Genomic DNA, 18,720 nt, shown 5'->3' with positions numbered 1-18,720 from the left:
GTGTTTGCCTTGCATGGGGAAGAAAACAAGCTGCTTGAATTGGGTCTGTGGCATGCAGCATAAATATTTGATATTGTCAAATTCTTGTACAACAATTGTGCAAATAGAAATTGTTGTAAGAGCTGCAAGCTGTCGCTTTGTGTGCCACATTTCTGTGGCATATAAAAACTGCTGTCCGCTTGCATTGAAAGCCACACAACATTTTGGGCAACAGTCAAGTGAACCCAAAAGCAAAGTATTCAGAATGAAATTCATGTTGGCATTCGTTTTCGCTATGGCGATGGTGGCTACAGTTCTGTCGCAAACTGTCACTGAAGTCGAAAATTTGGAGGATAGCTTATATGGCACCAATTCACTTGATGGAGAGGATTATTATAGTGAATATAGCGATTATTCATATCCCGACTACTACTACTACTATGATGATGAAACGACAACGGCCAAGCCTTTCAAGCAGCAGTTCCTATCGCTGTTGTTCAACAAGAAGGGTTAAGAGCTCACCCACAATTGACTAACACCCGCTGCCACTACTAACCTAATTGTTTTTGTTAAAATGTGAAAATATATAAATAGTACAACAATATAAAACAAAATTTACATAAAACCAACTGACATTTACACATGTTTCTAATGCAATTGTTTAAGTTTCGGCATTCAAATGAGGTCTCATTAACGCCTTTGGTCAAAATGCAGACACGACTCATGCGCCTCCCCCCCCGTTCAGACACACAAAGGTCAGCAGCACTTGTTGCTGCACCAGCACCAGCCCAGACATGATCATGGTCAGGTAATGGCGTGGCAAGCAGCTATATTTAACGATGCGCCTCCGCTAGCAGCTGACGCCTTCGCCTCTGCCATTGCTCCACCGCTGGCACTTAAGACAATTGCGCAATTTGTTTTCTAGGTGGTGGTCGTGGTCGCATCAGAATGCCGCCGCTTCAGCTTAAACGTAAATGTCTTCAAAATCGAGCTGTCAAATTGATTTGAAATGCAATACGTGGCTTTGTGTGTGTGTGTGTGTGTTGGCCAGCGCTGTTTGAATGTCAAGTGACTTGTTTGAAATATATATATATCTTTAGCATAGATCCTCTAACCAATTTGTTCAATTAATCAAGCTCAACTCACTTGTTAAGTAAAACTTTAGTTGCATGCGCGTAACTATTTATACATTTAACATAGATTATCTTAGTTTGACAAGAATTTTACTTACATATTTTTTATTTTAATATTTAATAGCAGTATTTAATATTTATACAAATATTTTTCAAACGCCTTAGCCACAATTATTGCTTTTTGAATAAGAAAACTTAAGCGTCAGTTATTTCATACACATGCCTTTAGTTTGTTTCACAAACACTTTACAGCTGGCAAGGCTATAATTTTGTGTGTTGCTGCTTTTTGTCTGCGATCTCAGCTTTCTTAAGGTCTTTTTAGCTGCCGAGTGGGGCAAGCTGCCAAATGCTAAATACTTATCAATGGCCACACTTTGAAGTCGTAAAGCTGCTTGCAAAGTTCAAGCAGCAATTGCTGCCACAACTACTTGTTGCATATGAGTTAGTGGCGTTGGCAGCAACTAATTTAAAAGCTGCGCCAAGAGATTTTGCTATAAATATGCAAACCTTCAGCGTTGCTGGCCACAGTTGCAGCAGAGCGAGCCGCCAATACGGATTAAAGGATATACAAAATGCAATATTTATTAGTGAGTAAAGTGCTGCTGCTAGTTTCATGCAAACTAATGAAATTCTTTTGTGGCAGCTGCTAATTGTGGCAATCTCGCTTGTGAGCAGCCTTAATGCAAGGCCGCAGTCGGGCGAGCCCATCAAAATTATACGCCAGGAGCAGGAGGTTAACTTTGATGGCTCCTACAAATACGGCTATGAGACGGAAAATGGCATCAATGTAGAGGAGGAGGGTTATCTCAAAAATGCAGGCACCGACAACGCCGGACCTGTGAGTTAAAGGTTAAGCCAAACAAACAGCAGCGTATAAACATTTGTTTTTTTTTAAAGGTCGCTCAGGGCTTTTATTCCTACACTGCACCTGATGGCACGCCCATACGCATAACATACGTAGCCGATGAGAACGGCTTCCAGCCACAGGGCGATCATTTGCCCACAGCACCACCCATTCCACCAGCAATACAACGCGCGCTTGAATACATTGCCACAGCGCCACCACCCGCTGCCGAGCCACAAAGCGCCTACACTGCACGTCGTGGTTGAGCTTTCCAAAAGTCACAGGCAAAAACAAACACGTTTTTTATTTAGCTAAAACATCAACAATCAACATCTTGTGCACATGATTTAGCTTAAAATTCTTTTGGCAAACTCCATCTAAACAGTTTTAAATGATAAAAATAAATAAAGCAAGTCAGCAAAGTGAGGCTGATGATACATTAATTATCATTAGTTAATAAACATTCAAATTTTGTATAAAGACGTCAGACTACAAAACAAAATACAAATGCAAGGTAGTATTGATATGGTAACTATTCAAAGTATTACGTCAATATAGGCTTCGAGAATTAATAAATATCGAATTTTTGATGGTTAAACAATTTGTTATTATAGTTTCAGCCATTTCAATAATTATGCGCAAAATTTTTTAACATTTGACAAGGTAAAATAGTAAACTGCTATCCATAATTTTATTTTGGCAGGTGTTGTGTTTATTCTTGTATCCAGAATTAGCATCACGCATATTTTGATAATTGGCTGAGTACTTTTCGAACTTAATTGGATTTAACAGATGTTCTCACACCGTACTGTACTTTAACTTAACTTATATAACCGAAAAGTTTTGGCTTTTGACACCCACATGAGCGGGTTGTTGGTTAACCGCCTTTTGCTGTATGACTAGTACCCTGCATATATTATTTAAGCTATCAGAAATACATTAATATATTTAACATGTACATAAATCTCGCTACTTTTAATTAAACAAAATATCTGGTGCACATATTTGCATAAGCTAGACTATTTATGTTATGCTAAGTTATGTGTGAATTAAAAGAATTTGAAATTCTCCGAGATTTATGGGCACTCTAACCAAACAGTTTTTATATAAAATTTAATGGTATTACGAGAACTGGTTTAAACAAAGTATGTTTGGACATAAAATGTACAAATTTATTGCATTCGAATTGAAAAAGGCAACTGTTGCTAAAGCTGGCGCAATATCAAGTATTTTATTAAAAATTGGAACGGTAATTCTTATGTGAATACAAGTTATTGTTATTAAATAATTTTAAGCAGCAAGCAAAACAATAATAACTAATTATGACGATAGCACAAAATGAATCAAGGTCTGCAAGCGACAGCTAACGGTGTTAAATATCAAAAGTCTATCCGATGAGTGTGACTGTTTATATAAACATTGCTGACAATCTAATACTTAATATGGGTATTTCCATAGCAACAGTGCTCAAAACTCAACAAAAGAAATCCACTCTAAGGGACATCAAAACACAACATTCTAATATAAGTCAGAGATTCAAGTTTCGCTGATTTTAAGTTTGTTTATTTTGTGTGTTTGGCTCTGAAAAATTGTCTAAGATCAATCTTAGCAGCAAATCTGGGGGATTGTTAGGAATTTTGTTTCTGTTGTCAATATAAAAGATTATTTTGTTTTGAACTTTTTCATTCTAAGCGAGTTTGTTTTGCCGCGTTCATACAATGGAAATACCCATATGCTTTATTATATTTAAAAACAAGAAAGTCAAGTCAGAAATTATGTTATAAAAGAGAAGCTAGAATATATATGAAACCGCTCTGCTGCAAATGAATATAAATGAAAATGAAATTCAAGACAAATAAGTAGAAATATAAAAGCAAGTATTGCTTAATGAAGTTTTTTATTAAATTGCATTAAAATATATAATGAAAGCATACTTTTAGGCGTTCAGAGAACCGCCATCTAAGCGGACTCAGCCGGTTTTTGTGTGTTTACGACAACCTGCCTACCAAATTTGCCCAATGCTTTTAACTTTAATGACGTGCTGGGTGTTGGCCAAATTAGAGCTTGCTTTGGCCTAAGAAATGTCAGCGTTTCCGTGTCGCTGACGCGATCATTAAATTAATTCAATTCATCTCCATAAAGACAAGAGCTCAGCCAGCTCAGGCTGCAGATTAGCGGGCATGCGCGGTGAAGAGAGAGAGAGAGGGCATTGCCGCTCGACTACCTTCCAGAAAATATGAACTAAACGCCTCGTAAATCAGTGCGTTTAATAGTTCTAGTTTCATTAGCAGACTGGGCTGGCCAGGCCAGTTGACCATAGCACACATTGAGAGTGAATCTTCTCTGGCGCGAAGCGTCGCTGAGGTGGGCGTAGCTGGCTAGCAAGCAGACTTCGCATCATATATAAAGCGCTGGCAGAGTGCGACAAACGTTCATTACTGCTCTAAACACAATGTTGCGTCTAACGGTGAGTGTGTGGCTGCGATACGCTTCGATTGCCTGATTCTAATCCTAATCATCTCACAGTTCTGCCTGCTGATCTGCGCTACTGTGGCTTTGGCCCAGCGCCGCGTTGTGCGTCCTGTGTACTCCACCGGCAACGCTGGCGATGGACAGTACCGTCCCAGCAACGACGGCCAGTACCGTCCCGATAGCTCTGGCAGCGGAAACGACGGCCGCTATGTGCATGTGGATAACAAGTACAAGCACGACGCTCGTCTCGATGGCGGCTACAAGGGTAAAAATATTCCCTATGTGCCACACAAGGAGAAGTTTATTCCAACCCCACCCACTCCTCGTGTACGTGTTGCTCCCACATACAAGCCCGCTCCCCCACAGGCACCCGCTGCTGTCTTCGTTGACTTGCCCCAAGGCAAGGGACGTGGTGTTGGCAAGAATGGCGATCTCATCCTGCGTCAGAATGGTGCTGTAGACACTGTTGGATTCAACTACCTGTAAGTAGCAACAACAAAAGTTGCAACAACAACAAACTAATCCAACTGCATTACAGCTACGAGACTGAGAACGGTATTCTGGGTGAGGAAGCCGGCAAGATTGAGAAGCAAGACTCTGGTGAGTCTCTGCGCACCAAGGGATTCTACGAGTACACTGGCGATGATGGCAAGCTCTATCATGTGGATTATGTTGCTGATAATGGTGGCTTCATTCCAGTCGGTGCTCACATTCCCACTGTGCCACCACATGTTCCCCGTCTGTTGGAATATCTGCGCACCCACGGTGCTTTGTAAGCCAAATGTTTGTTTGTTTGCAAATGTTCGATAGTTATAATAAAAAGTTTTTAAAAAAATATTAAAAATATGTTATTATGCAAATGAAAAGTTTATTCAACTGTCTGTGTACACTTGCAAGCAACATCAACTCAGAGAGTATAAGAGTTTCAACTCTTTTACCCAAAAATCGAAAAGAAAAACTATTCAAGTTGACAATGGATTGCATTTATTTCAAATTAAACATACAAAGACCTTAAAGGTAATCTCGACAGATTCAAATTGCAGCTGCTTAATTGAGCGTGGGCAGAATGCTTTGCTGTATATACTCGAGCACTTCATTCAACGTCTGCTGCACTTTCATGGGCTAAAATAAATATTGAAATATATACAGTCATGAGCTTTTAGTATTGCTCTGCACTACTCACATCCTTTTCAGCTCTTAGCTGTTGCTCTTCAAGCTCATAATGTCCATGTTGCTCCGGTTCGCAATCAACAGCAGTTGCTGCTGTCGGCTTCGCATATTCATAGGCGTGCTGCTGCGGCTGCTGCTGTGTTGTTTCCCAAAGTCTATTCTCGTTCACATAGTTGTACATCTGCTCTGCCTCATTGCTGCCATCGCCATCGCGCAGCCATTCAAACTGTATGATCTGCCAGCCCGTGCCATTGTAGTTGAAGTCAATCATGAAGCGCAGATGATCGCGTGGACCCAGCGAGAAGTTCTCTTCGGCTGCCTGCACGCTGGCGGCCAGCTGCGCCTCGGCCTGCCTGAAGATACCGCGCAAGTCGTTGGCATATGGCTCTCCGCGATCTCCGTAGCCGCCGTCGTAAGGTCTGGGCTCATGTCTGTACTTGCCGCTGTAGTCCGGCGTATACCAGCTGTTGGCGCCGTGCAGCTCGTGCAGATAACGTCCTGGCTTGGGCGCTGCTGTTGGCAGTGGCGGCAGCTCCTGCTCGGCTCCTGCTGAGAGATTGCAGCTGCTGATTAGCAGCAGCAGCAGCAGCAACGCTAGTTGGGCTAATAAGCTACTGTGCATCTTGAGCAGTTGAATGCGTTTGATTGGCGCTGCATTTAGCACAGACCAGGTTAGTTGCTCAATAGTTGCTAGCGCAGTTAATAAGTTTGTTGCTTTATGTCCCAGCAGATATATATTTATATGTATAATTATTTAATTACTGAGCTTGACTCATAGCGAATGCTTGCATAGGCCGGGCTGGCAATTGAAATTCCTTGCATACTAACAAGCCATAAACTGGCCGTAACTAAGTTGTTATCATTGACAGACGCCATTGCTTTTGACCTTTTGAACGCGCGGCTTAAACGGTAACTTGGCCTAATCAAATGTGTTAAGTAGTTGTTTGCTGAAATCAAATGGAAGTGCGCGTGGGTATGCAACCTGCCATATATGAATAAAAATATATTTTACCAGCAGCAATTTAAAAGAAAAGTAAAAACAAGCTTTAAACTAAATTTGTTTGCATTCCTTAAACTTTAAACATTGAACTTAATGTAGAGCAGGTCTCACTTTAGTGGATAGAATGTCAGACAAGCAAAGCATTTGGTCTGCTCGTATCTTAATTCTTTTAATCTCACAAAGATCAAACCACATAGAAAAGAAAATAAAGTCATCTCATTGTTAGCAAAAATAATTTCAGCAGCGACAAACTTTGAGTAACAATAAAAAGCATTTATCTTTTTTTCTACTTTCATTTTTTTTTAATTGTTAATACATATATGGGCTTTACTTTAATGTCGAATGCCACACTCGCACGCATTCAAAGTGAATAAAACCTATGCGCGAACATTATTTAATTTTGACAATAGGTGAAACTTATAGCTCTTCATTAGCACTATAATTGGCGCTTGATTTGATTTTGGGCAATTGTTTGTTTTCAAGATAATTAAAAAAAAAACCGAAGCATTCGCACGCGACAAAAACAGAAGTCGCTTTCAAGGCGAACAGTTCAAACACTGATTGCAGCTAAACCTGAAGGAATATTTTAATGCGTCTAGTTTTATAATGTTATTCAATGATGCATCTTAAAAATGTTTTTATTTGATTTTAAAATGTTTTTTATTTTGTATATAATCTTAATCGCATTTTGTTGCACTATATAATTTATTTATGTACTTTGATAAGCACAAGATGCTTATAAATAAGTTTTAATAAATTCAGCGTATTTATTTTCACAACCAAAATTTTAAGCTTAGCAAGAAAGAAAAAATCAAATAATATATTTAAAGATAAAGAACAGAAACTAACTTAATTGAACAAAGTTATTTAAATGGAAATTTATTTTAAATTTATACATTTTGCACGCGGAAATAAATAAGATAAAATAATAAACATTTTTGTTGCTAACAACTAATTCACTACGAAGATTTTAGAATCTTAATACATATTTATGCATATGAAAATAACAACAATGAACGATGATTAAGTCATAATAAGTAAAAGTATTTAGCATAATATGTTATAGCATAATCTTTGCTGTTCACATTTCTCAATTCTAAACAAACATCTCTGTCTGCTTCCGTTTGCATCTAAATAGTTTCATTAATAAGTTTTGACGGAAGATTTTGTGTTTATTGCTATTAGCAATAACAACAACGCTTTAGGCTACAGCTTGGGTCAATTTGTTAAGCGTTTCAACAACACTCTGATAGGATTAAGGTAATAAGTGTCGTTTAAATCAAAATAAACGCATATTATGAACAATAAAACGGCCGTTTGTCTCTCTCTCTGAACGGCAATCAATCAAAAACTGTGCGCTCAGCTCTCAGCGCTCATTAATCAATGGCTAATTTTTGCACTCAACACTTGGCAAAATGCTGATTTAAGCGCAGTTAGTAATCGATTTTTGAGCAATACAATAACCTTTTTACCTTGCATTGGCAATAAATATTAGACAGCGTCACAAAAAATAATAAAAACAAAACGCACCGCCGCCAACACACGTTTGCCTTTGGCTGCACGTTTTTTGTATTTTGCGTCTGCTTTAGCATAATATTTTGTTAACAATAGCCTATTAAAACTAAAGTGGTTTAACCAGCCCTAAGCAGACACTGAACGCATTAAACAGTTTTATACTTTTTAATTTTATTAAGTATTTGGCCTTTCGTGCTGCCTTGTTTTGGTTCATAGACGATGATGATGTTGCTCACTTAATTTTGTTATACTTATATATGTATGTTCTGAATAAAAGCGACAATACCGTACAGCTACAGGTTTTGTTTTGTCAACTGGTTTATGCAAATTATTTTTATGTATTTTCGCTGTCACATATTGAGTTTAAATACAATAAAACGAAATCAATAAGTCGCAGCGCTGTCAGTGCGTAATTTGGTGTATTGCCTGCAAATCATTGCCACTTAAAAAAAATATAGTCTATATGCAATCGGAAAAAGTAAATCAAATATGCAATTAGACATAAGTATTTACTTAATACATGTTTGCTTAATTGCTTAATTAAAACAGTGGGCAGTGTATAATCGCATTCGACTTATTCCCCTCAATTGAATTAGCCATGTTAGTTAAATTTATTTGACTGCAGCGCGCACAAATTATAATCACTTAGCAGTGACAAATGCCAGCGAAACTTAAAGACAAAAGTGAAAAATTAAACTGGCGCCAAAGGCCAATAATTAATTATTTGCATTTTTGTGGTTGCGCCAGTAAGCCTAGACATGCTACTGTTATTTTTTTTTAAATATTTATTTATTTACAGGGAATTATTCGTACAGCTTCGTATACGACCTTGAACTTAAGCTCGCGTTTTACATGCAAAACGAAATTCCTTTGAGCTGACATCAGCAATATTGAAATATTTTACTGCTGACTGCAATTTTCTTGTTTAACACTTCGGCAATACGATTTGACATTCACTGATAACAAAACTGACAGTTCTAACTGTATACTTCTATAGGTTTTACAATTTTACGAGCTTGAACTGCGGCAAATATGTTTTAAGTTAACGCCCACATTTTTATTTAATATACCTATATTTTAATCCAACTGGACCTAATTACGTTTGTATTGTGCACGTTAATTTGTTTCGAGTTCAAGACAGTAAATAAAAATATTAAACAGCGCCAAACATTGTTCAGTTGAGTACTTTTTCAAATTTCATTTGTTTTGCAAAACAATTGCAGGCAATTAATGGCGCTACGCATTTAATTTAATTTCAACAATTAACCCTATCATCCATCTCTCTTGTTTCTGGGCTACCTTTTCGGTGGCAAGCAATATTTATAGCTATGGGCACTTAAATTTACGAGCACACTTTAGTAATGCAACCCTCTATATAGAGCAAGTGCTAATTAAAGCAGCCTAAGTGAACCTCTAAACCGGCTATGCAAACAAATAAAGGCTTAAGTTTAGTATTGTGTGAAAGCCCACGCCTCAGTATGGATTTATTGTCAGAAATTCAATACTGCAGCAATAAAGATTTCAATTGCTCAACAATTGCTGAGTAAGCCAAACAGGTGAACATACGCGTTAATCATAAGAGCCATTGAGACGGCACTCAAGTATGTGGCTTGACATTCAGCAGATCAGCTCGTAAATATCTCTGATCCAAGTTGGGCTAATTAGACAAATGATCTGCTACTCAAACGAAAACAAGTAGGAGAGCACCAATGGGCGAAGCATGCGTGTGGAAATCGAAATAAATAAACAAGCTCAAGCGAGTCAATATAAGATAATAGTCTAGCCGTTGAGCACATTTATCTATAACATAGATGAATGAATGCCTAAAAGAAGGCTGCGCTGCTAATTCAGTTTATTTAAATGAATAACATTTATTCACTCAAAACAAATAGCAATTTATTTGCAATAACAACTGCAATTAAAGGTAACAAGCAATTTATTTTTATAAACATTTTTTATTTGGTTTTTATAGTCATGTTTTTGTCTGGCCAAATGACAGTTGTGTGCTCTAATAAAAATTAAAATATAATTTAGTTCAAGCTTAGTACTTTATTGAATACGTAGTAGAATAATATTTGTATTAAGTTGTGCTATGACGAATATAATAAATATTTCTTGAGTTCAAAAATAAAATTGAAATGAAATAAAATGACTATAATGCATGTAATGCATTTATATTAATTAATTTGTATTAGACGACTAATTTGCAGAAAGTATATCAAATTAAGTTTTTCATACCAGTAATCTAAATGTTGCTCGCTTCAAATTGTTACGAATATAATGCCACTGCCGTAATGAACTTTTGCGCCACTGGGTGCGGCGTACGCACTTCGGCGCTCTCGCGTGGTCTACGCTGCTCTATGAGATTTCTGCCTCTCTTGAGTCTGTCTTTATGCAAGCTGATAGCTTAATAGAAGGAAGTGGAAGTAGTTAAAGTGATAGAGCGCGTTGTTAGGCAATGTTTAGCATTGCGAACGATAAAAGTTTCATAATTTAGTCAAATGCTTAGCTAAGAGGTACTCTGTAAAGAATACAATTGTGACTGAGTATGTGCTACATTAATAGATCTGATTCGGTTGTATAGCTTAGTCACGATCAGTCAAATCATTTATAGCTAATTAGTTCAATAATCGGGCGAATCATGCAACGCTTAAAATCAAGTGTTGATATGCAAAATGTGTAGCTGGTTAGCAACTTTGATTTGACAGCTATGAAAATGGATTTTTAATCTACGGGAAGTATCTATTAGTACGTAAAAAACAAATATTAAGCAGCTTAAGCAGCTTAATGCGGCATTGCTTACAGTTTAAATGCAAAGCTGTTGTTTAAATTTCAATGTGATGATAAAGCAACCGTACTCAAAGTATATTTAAATTATGAAAAAATAAAGCAGCCGCAGGGCGCCGATACCGAAAATTATACGCGATAGGCTAAAGCTACAGCAATTGCCATGTAGTTGATATTCAGCGCTCTTGAGTGCAGTGCGTAAAAATCTGAAATCCGGCAGCATGCTAATCCAGAGATTGTTGCTGCTGCTGAGCTGCTGCGCTCTGCTTGCCTCCGCTGAAGTACTGGAGTGCTACAACTGCGCTGTGAATCCGGGCGCCAATGGAACGCTGCCGATCTGCTCGCATCTGAACAACACAGCGCGATATCTAAAGCAGTGCCCCAACTCCACCATGTGCATAAAGACCATAAGCTTTATCAATCTGCCGACTGGCGAGCGGCGAGCGACTCTGCTGCGCGGCTGTGCGCCGCAGATCGCCGAGCATCATGTACTGCCGCACCCTCGAGCCCAATGGCAGAAAGTGAAGAAGATTGAAGAGCCCTACTCAGTGGGCTGCATTGCAGCATATAGCGACAGTCGCATGCGCACAGTGGATACGATACATTGTTTTTGTCGCGGCAACTTGTGCAATGCCGCAAGTGGGCCCGAGCTTGGTTTGAGTCTGAGTCTAAGTCTAGGCTTGAGCTTGAGCCTGCTGCTTGTGGCGTGGCGTGGCTGTGTTGTCGGCTTTAGGCAAATTAATTAATTTAAAGTAGTAGTATTTGATTTGTACGCTTACTAAGCTCAGGGAAGTGTTGCTAATAAGTATTAAGTAGCTTAAAGTGAAGTCTGAACTGCAATTGGAATTGACAGTGTGGCGGCGATAAGAAAGTGTGAATTTATTTATGCATGTAACTGTGACTCAAGTTCATTATATTGAATAAAAATCGAAAACAAAAATATTAAAAACATACTATAAAACCCAAAACAGGGTGTAGCAATAAAATGTTCGAGCAGCTGCCATTGCCGTCCTGCTCTAACGCCCTGCTGTGAGCGAAATGATGATTTGTTGCTTGCTACAATCAAATTGGATTTGTAATTGATTAAAAGTCAGCATATTTAAATAATTATTAAGATTGTGATTTTTATGAATACCACAATTCTATACAGGCTCAAATTGTCAAACGCTAATGGCAATGATTCAAGACTTAACTACAACAACAACAGCCACGCGACGTGATTCACAGCGCGACTAAACAGCAACAATAATAACTTTTTGCTCAACTTTTTATTGTTGTTGCCGTTGTTGTTTTTGTATTTTTTGGTTATACGCTTGCGAGTTCAGTGTACGACCTTTGCAGTGCAACGACTGTCTGTGACATGACAACATTCCGCTAACTCCTTACACGCAACTCAACTCCGCCCCTCCCCCGCATACGCCCACTCGCTGTTCAAACTATTAATAGCTACGCCGTTGAAATTGGCGCCAGTTTCACGCTCATTTATTATACTTAATCACTATCAATTAATCGCTTCTAGGCAACACCGATTTTAAGATCTGATCAGATGTCGATCTGCAGCCCAAGCCCTTAAACACTTCGCTCTTGCTGAGCCTGCAAACAATTAAAATAAATTTTGTCAACATTACCTTTTTTTTTTTTTTGTTTATTTGCCATTCCGGTTACATGCTGGCAACCCAACCGACATATGCTTATCGTTAAGCTGAGCTGAGCCCCAAGCAGCAGCATCAACAGCAATATTAATGCATTTCGCATTGTGGCAGGCGCGCGCATTGCTTAAATACATATACATATATTTATTTTTTAATTTTATTTATGCATCTTTTTATTCTGTATTTCCGTTAAGTTTTTTAATTTATGATTTCATTAAAGCGACTTTATGGCGCTTCCGAGTGCCCCAGGTAGTTGGTGCTGCAAACAGAATGTTGTCATCGCTTTTAGTTTCAGTTCTTAGCCCCTTAACTGCTACAAGTTGAAGATAAGAAGAGGCAAGAATTTTAAGCCGTAAACTGATACTTGATTTAATTGCTGTTTATCGCTGTTGGCAGATTTTGTAAAAAAACATATAACATGGTTTTTAAATAAAAATAATTAATACAAAAGTTTGTTTTGTTTATTTTAGCTATTAGCATTTTAATATGATTTATGTTTAAAGATTGTAATATTTTAGAATTTAATTCATCTTTAAACTACATATTGTTGAATGTAATTTGAATATCGTTCTGAATCTACTTGCATTAAATTATTTTGATGTTGCGTAATTAAATTCAAACTGAACTCATTATTTGAGTTATATTTCAAATGATATTAATTCTCTTAATTCGAATTTAAATAGAATTTTATTTCCATCTCATCTGTGTGCAACAATTATTTACTGATTTTTTGACTGATAAAGATATCTGCGACTCCAACTTCTGTTCCAATGCAGACGAAAAGAGACGCAGATGCTGCTTATTATTTTGTTTTCAAATTTAATTTAATCAAAATCAAAAGCATTCCTGAATAAATTCAAAAGTAGTCAACCGACTTTGACAGTCCACTCATAATAACAATAATCCCTCATTTAGTGCACTCAAAATTCCCAAAAAGTGAACGAGATCCGTGCTCTTGCAGTTGATGACGTCAGCGCCGAGAGCTTCACCTTCGCTTATCAATTAAGCATTTAATTTCGATTTCAATAATTATCTCTTAAACTAGTCACAGCTTATTCGCCAGAATATCAAAATTTTGTGGAAAATTTTAAAAGCAAACAAATATGATTCAGCTTAAAGTTGAACTTTAGAATCCTTCTAATTCCTAAGTTGACTTATTGAATGCCAAAGTGCATTGGCATGTGCATGTTATGCACTAAATTATATAAATTATTTAATTGAATCAATAAGTAATTACAATTACGAGCCTTTGAAATGTTAAGATAAGCAAACGCTTCGGCGTCAACAACAACACACATGAAAAAATTGATATCGAAACGAAAACAATAAATTAATAATAATAAAAACAATAACCAAATTAACAACAACAACAGAAACAGCAAACGGCAAGATGAGCGCCTCATGTGTCTAAATCAAAGGGAGCGCAGTTCAAGAGGAATTCCGTTTATTGGCCTGAACCGAGATGAACCATAACGCAGAGCAAACGAACGCGCTCTCAAGCGAGGAGGCGAAGCCACACACTCGCTCTCTCTCTCTCCCTCGCTCTCGATCTTGAAGTCTCCCAGAGCGATGAGAATTTAGGCGCGGCGATGAGAATGCGTGCGTTCGCTTCTATATAAATTGGCTGTCTTGAAGCGAAAGTCAAACATTCCTGTTGCAGCAACAGTCGTGAGAACAACAAGCAGGACTAAATACCAAGTGTCGTTATACGAAAAGGATAATAATAAGCAACAGCAAAACTAAAAGTTACAATGTTGTCTAAAATTGTGTGCAGTGTATTTGTGATTGTGGTGAGTGTGAAAGGACTTCAGTCCTGCAGTGCAGTGTTAAATTTTAATATATATACATGAAAGTGTATATATCAAGTATACGTCGCGTTGGCAAACTGCTACAATTAGAACTCTGCACATTCACCTTGAAATCGCTTAGCAGCGCATATTTCATGGCAATGCAGGCGTTGCTTGAGTTATTTATAGCTTGAATGAGCCAACTTTTGTTGGTATTTATGATGGCAGCAAAGCTTTTTACACTTCCGACCAAACCAAACCATGAACTGTGAACAAGCCAACGCGTCTGCTTTTTGATTGCCATGTCAAATTCCAATTAATAACCCATATGTTTTTTTTTACAGTGCCTATTCGCAGTCGGCCACAGCAGTCCCGTTGATAACAATGGCAAGTATGAGGTTTCAGGTCATACCGATGGTCAATACCGACCAAGTGATGATGGACGTTATCATCCAAATCCCAACGAAGGTATTTCGGCATTTAAATTGAGTTTTAAACTGAACTGCATGTGCATGTTGAAGTCGCCACTAACACGAATGCCGCCACAACAACAACAACAAATACAACAACAATAACTAATCCCACAACAACAGCAGCCAGAACATTGCTGATAAACTTAGTTAATTAATTACCGTTGATAACCAGCAAGTTCAAGCTCAAACTCAAAATATCTTAATGGTTTTTGGTAAACAAATTCATTTTTTAATTGACCTAGAAACAAAGTACAGCTGTCGCTTGAACTTGATAATGAACACTAACAAAAAAAAAAACAAATTGATTTATTTATAGCATAAATATTAACATTTAATTTCTTGTAGGCCGTGCCGGTTATGAGGATAGTTTAGGTAAACATTGAAGCTAAGACTTCAACAAAAATAAGAAATTTTCTTAACTTTGCACAAAAGTTAAGAGAATTTACAAAAAGTACAGTAAATTGGTTCAATGCAACTTTTCCATTAACTTTTGCTAATAATTGCATATAAGCTTGCTTACTTTTTTTCCAACTCTTATACTCTGTATATCTGTAGACAAGTTGTATAAATAATTTATTGAACTACTGCACAAAGTACTAGCGAGCGCAGTTAATAGCCTAAGACTAATATGTTTTGTGAACTGCTTTAGGTCGCTATAGCCATATGCCACAGCCTTATCAGCATGTGAATGATAATCGTGAGCTGGGCGTATATCATCACGTACCCTATCCATATGATGGTGGCTATGGACCCTACGCTGGTTTGAATTTGCCCTATATACATGATGATAGGCCATACGAGTAAGTGGACCATACAATAAGTTGCGAAGTTTTATATTTATTTATACAAACTTTATTTACTTTAGCCATGATCTGTACACAGTAAGTAATGCTGAGTTTAAAGTACCCGAAATACGCTTGGAATACGGCTTCCCCGATCATGAACCGCAAGAAACACAACACCAACATTAAGAAAAAAAACAAAATCCCCAACAATTCCAAACGGCAAACAACAGTATTCATCAATGATCCAACAAATCCCAGACACAGCTAAACTCCTCCTTTAATAATGCTTGCAATTTAACAACAAACAGAAGTCCATCCAAATGCTGCATGTACCTGCATGTTACCTACCCCTTCCCAGCACTCCTTCCCCTCATCAAAACACATACACAAGCACACACACAAACATATGCATGCCTGAGCAATTGCTGACGCGCTCGTATTAAATCAAAACAAAACACGTTCAAACAACACAGACGACCACCACCAAGAAGCCCACTACAACGACTCCACGCACTACCACTACAACAACAACGACCACGACGACGCCACGCCCCATACATTTCAACTATGATGATGAAGGCCGCCATAAGATCTTGCACCAGGAAGAGATCCGCAAACACGACAAATACGATCATGCGTAAGCTGCCATTGAATTGATTTAACTATTTAAGTTTGCTAATCTATTATTTGTTCGCTAGTTTCCTCACCGAGAACGGCATTTATGGCGAGGAGCAAGCTAAGCTGCATCATGCAGGCGGAACTCATGCCAAGGGCTACTATGAATACACTGGTGATGATGGCAAGCTCTATCGCGTCAATTATCACTCCAACGATGGCGGCTTCATGCCTGAGGGCGAGCATATTCCCACACCTCCACCAATCCCAGATGCTATTGCACGCGCCTTGAAATATGTGGACGAGCAGCGCAAGGTGAATGGCGATATGTCTTTGTTCGACCATCGTGGCTTCCGCATCAATCACATGACCAAGGATATCAAGGCTCAACTTAAGACCATTCATCTGGAGATGATGCCCAAGGAGATTTCCGATAACATTCGCATTCTGCAGCACGAAGTTGAGTTGGCCGAGGAGGAAGAGGAGCGTGAAGAGCAGGAGCGCAAGCATCATCGTGTCTAAGCTGAACTGCAGTGGACAACAATCATCTAAAGGCCATACAGGATAGTCATCCCGAATCTCCCCAGCAATACAGCAACAATTCCCTCACTCCATTCCCATGCATTTGCCGCTTGCATTTGGCAAAACTATAACAAGCCATGAAAAAGAAAAACTACAAAAAAAAAAGGAAGAGCTATAGACAATATTTAATTTTGTATACCCAACAGCTATATATGTTAATTTGTATTTATTTAACGCTACTACGCACATAAGCTATTTAATATTGTGTTAATAATTTTTTAAAAATAAACACAATTGTTTGTTACTGAACTCATGATTTCAATTACATTATCGCTTAACAACAATTTAGATCGGGTCAAAGGCTGCGCTTGATAATTCCAAAGTCAAGCAAATGCCAAATATATTTATTCTCAAACTGTGTCAAAATTCTGATAATCAGTTCGTCGAACTCTAAACAATTAATTAATTTTGATATGTGCGCCATAAAATTATATTCAAAATTAATAAATAACGCAGCATTTAAATTGGCATATACATATGCAGGAATTTTTTAGCAAAAGCTTTTAAAATTATAAACAAATGTAGATATTTTTATTGGCGTTTTAAGCTCTAATTGTTAAAGTCTGCTTTTGTGCGTTGTTATAAATAAACAAAGCTTTCGTATGCTAAGCTTTGCATAAATCATAAAGTTCGTTATTTGTTCAAGTCAATAATAAGCTGGCCAATAAAATGCCGCTTCATTGTTAACGCCATTTTTCTTTGTGTTTTTGGCTTTGTACTTTAGCCAAATATTAATAAACTTTAGATATAGGGCTGCTAAAAAATAAACAAATACAAGCTAACACGTGTTCGAATAAATTTAATTTCTAGCATCGGCTTGAACTATTTTAGAATCTTTGCTTGAACTAACCTATAACTAAATCTCTTTAGACAGTCAGTGAAGTGATCTGGTAGGCCAAGCGGTCAGCAACAAATTTACATCAACAATCCAGCATAATTTCTGAAACTTCTGCTCATAAAGGCAGACAGAGTATTTATAATAAAAACCATATTATGTTTAAATTCATATCATATTTTTTTCTGTTTTTTTACAAAATGTCAAAAGTGTATAATAATACCCATCTTTATTTGATTAAAATTTTTATTAATCTATTTAGTATACATGCACTCGTATATGTTTGACTAATGCCGTGTATGGACAACGCCAGCTGAAGCTGGTTGATTGGCATATAAGGCAGCATTGACGCCATCATCTGAAAGTAAATTGAATATAAAATACAATTTAAAATAAATGCATAGCAACACTCACAGGTAATCACAGGACGATAACCATTAGCATCAGCTTGATATTTCACAGTCACGCGCAGACCCTCTGGCGTTATGAAGGAATAGGCGCCATCGACCACTTGCTCCTGCACGCCATTGGTATAGTGAACCGGCACGGCACGCTCCTCGCCCTGAATGCCATTCTCAGTCTCATAGCTGTAAGCATAGGCTCCAGAGCCTGTATTGGGCTCATTCGACTCAGCCACAGTGCGTGCTTGTGCGCTGGCTACTGCTGGATTATAGTTCTTGAGGCCGCTGCCATAGTAGCGATTATATAAATCCCGATTCGTGTAATACAAATTCCTATAGTAGGCATTGTCCAGAAACTGATTATATTGACGCTGCGCGCTGCCCAGCACAACAACAAGTGTAAGCACCACACAAAAGGATAACTGCACAAAGAAATAAACATTTTGTATAATATTTTCTTAAGCCTATGCGCTGGCTGCTTTACCACTTTGATAGACATATCGCGCTTCTTTGTCGATCTGTTAAAATGAAACTGTAACGCAGCTCCAAATGCTCGCAGCATTTATATAAACGGTTTGTGCCTACATCAAATTCGTCGGTCTACAAAAATCATTATATTCGGTCAATAATGCTTCCCAGTCAGCATTCAAAGCTGAAACCCAAGCCGAGTTTTTTTTGGCTTTGCAAATT

At 37.9% G+C, this 18,720-nt stretch overlaps 5 protein-coding genes across 7 annotated transcripts; 3 read left to right on the top strand and 2 right to left on the bottom strand.

The window, feature by feature from the left end:
- The first annotated feature begins 1,684 nt into the window (after positions 1 to 1,684).
- Positions 1,685 to 2,370, top strand: LOC108595634 (endocuticle structural glycoprotein SgAbd-2). The gene is made up of 3 exons (XM_017980905.1): positions 1,685 to 1,699; positions 1,756 to 1,950; positions 2,010 to 2,370. The coding sequence occupies exons 1-3, from the start codon at positions 1,685 to 1,687 to the stop codon at positions 2,220 to 2,222; spliced, it is 423 nt and encodes a 140-aa protein (XP_017836394.1). The 3' UTR covers positions 2,223 to 2,370.
- Positions 2,371 to 4,398: 2,028 nt separating this feature from the next.
- LOC108595710 (larval cuticle protein LCP-30) lies at positions 4,399 to 5,251 on the top strand. Its single transcript, XM_017980992.2, has 3 exons — positions 4,399 to 4,423; positions 4,483 to 4,910; positions 4,967 to 5,251. Exons 1-3 carry the CDS (start codon positions 4,409 to 4,411, stop codon positions 5,202 to 5,204), a joined length of 681 nt encoding a protein of 226 aa, XP_017836481.1. The 5' UTR covers positions 4,399 to 4,408; the 3' UTR covers positions 5,205 to 5,251.
- A 149-nt stretch (positions 5,252 to 5,400) lies between these two features.
- On the bottom strand, positions 5,401 to 6,222 carry LOC108595835. Its single transcript, XM_017981125.1, has 2 exons — positions 5,612 to 6,222; positions 5,401 to 5,550 (listed from the first exon to the last, which is right to left on the bottom strand). The coding sequence occupies exons 1-2, from the start codon at positions 6,218 to 6,220 to the stop codon at positions 5,476 to 5,478; spliced, it is 684 nt and encodes a 227-aa protein (XP_017836614.1). The 5' UTR covers positions 6,221 to 6,222; the 3' UTR covers positions 5,401 to 5,475.
- A 7,986-nt stretch (positions 6,223 to 14,208) lies between these two features.
- LOC108597740 (larval cuticle protein LCP-30) lies at positions 14,209 to 16,899 on the top strand. 3 transcript variants are annotated; one of them, XM_017984441.2, is made up of 7 exons: positions 14,209 to 14,342; positions 14,684 to 14,807; positions 15,158 to 15,184; positions 15,462 to 15,612; positions 15,678 to 15,693; positions 16,071 to 16,234; positions 16,296 to 16,899. In XM_017984441.2, the coding sequence occupies exons 1-7, from the start codon at positions 14,304 to 14,306 to the stop codon at positions 16,732 to 16,734; spliced, it is 960 nt and encodes a 319-aa protein (XP_017839930.1). In that variant the 5' UTR covers positions 14,209 to 14,303; the 3' UTR covers positions 16,735 to 16,899. The 3 variants fall into 3 exon arrangements, with proteins under 3 accessions (XP_017839930.1, XP_017839932.1, XP_017839931.1); XM_017984443.2 differs by having other exon boundaries at positions 14,210 to 14,342; positions 14,684 to 14,726; XM_017984442.2 differs by lacking the exon at positions 15,158 to 15,184 and having other exon boundaries at positions 14,210 to 14,342.
- Positions 16,900 to 17,888: 989 nt separating this feature from the next.
- Positions 17,889 to 18,556, bottom strand: LOC108595893 (larval cuticle protein A2B). The gene is made up of 3 exons (XM_017981183.1): positions 18,515 to 18,556; positions 18,044 to 18,452; positions 17,889 to 17,987 (listed from the first exon to the last, which is right to left on the bottom strand). The coding sequence occupies exons 1-3, from the start codon at positions 18,527 to 18,529 to the stop codon at positions 17,917 to 17,919; spliced, it is 495 nt and encodes a 164-aa protein (XP_017836672.1). The 5' UTR covers positions 18,530 to 18,556; the 3' UTR covers positions 17,889 to 17,916.
- Between the last annotated feature and the right edge of the window lie 164 nt (positions 18,557 to 18,720).

The sequence above is a fragment of the Drosophila busckii genome, chromosome 2R (genome assembly GCF_011750605.1).
Source record: "Drosophila busckii strain San Diego stock center, stock number 13000-0081.31 chromosome 2R, ASM1175060v1, whole genome shotgun sequence".
In the NCBI taxonomy this organism is placed as follows: domain Eukaryota; kingdom Metazoa; phylum Arthropoda; class Insecta; order Diptera; family Drosophilidae; genus Drosophila; species Drosophila busckii.
Note: the sequence above shows the minus strand (reverse complement) of the source record. Positions and strands in the feature narration are given on the sequence as shown.

Bases quoted from the DNA above. Each gene is read 5' to 3' on its own strand.
- LOC108595634 (XM_017980905.1), top strand. The intron at 1,951-2,009 runs GTGAGTTAAAGG...TTTTTTTTAAAG, and splicing joins GCACCGACAACGCCGGACCT to GTCGCTCAGGGCTTTTATTC.
- LOC108595710 (XM_017980992.2), top strand. The intron at 4,911-4,966 runs GTAAGTAGCAAC...ACTGCATTACAG, and splicing joins ACTGTTGGATTCAACTACCT to CTACGAGACTGAGAACGGTA.
- LOC108595835 (XM_017981125.1), bottom strand. From the start codon at position 6,220: ATGCACAGTAGCTTATTAGCCCAACTAGCGTTGCTGCTGCTGCTGCTG. The intron at 5,551-5,611 runs GTGAGTAGTGCA...TATTTATTTTAG, and splicing joins AGCTAAGAGCTGAAAAGGAT to CCCATGAAAGTGCAGCAGAC.
- LOC108597740 (XM_017984441.2), top strand. From the start codon at position 14,304: ATGTTGTCTAAAATTGTGTGCAGTGTATTTGTGATTGTG. The intron at 14,343-14,683 runs GTGAGTGTGAAA...TTTTTTTTACAG, and splicing joins GCAGTGTATTTGTGATTGTG to TGCCTATTCGCAGTCGGCCA. The intron at 14,808-15,157 runs GTATTTCGGCAT...AATTTCTTGTAG, and splicing joins TCATCCAAATCCCAACGAAG to GCCGTGCCGGTTATGAGGAT.
- LOC108595893 (XM_017981183.1), bottom strand. The intron at 17,988-18,043 runs GTGAGTGTTGCT...ATTTACTTTCAG, and splicing joins TTATCGTCCTGTGATTACCT to ATGATGGCGTCAATGCTGCC.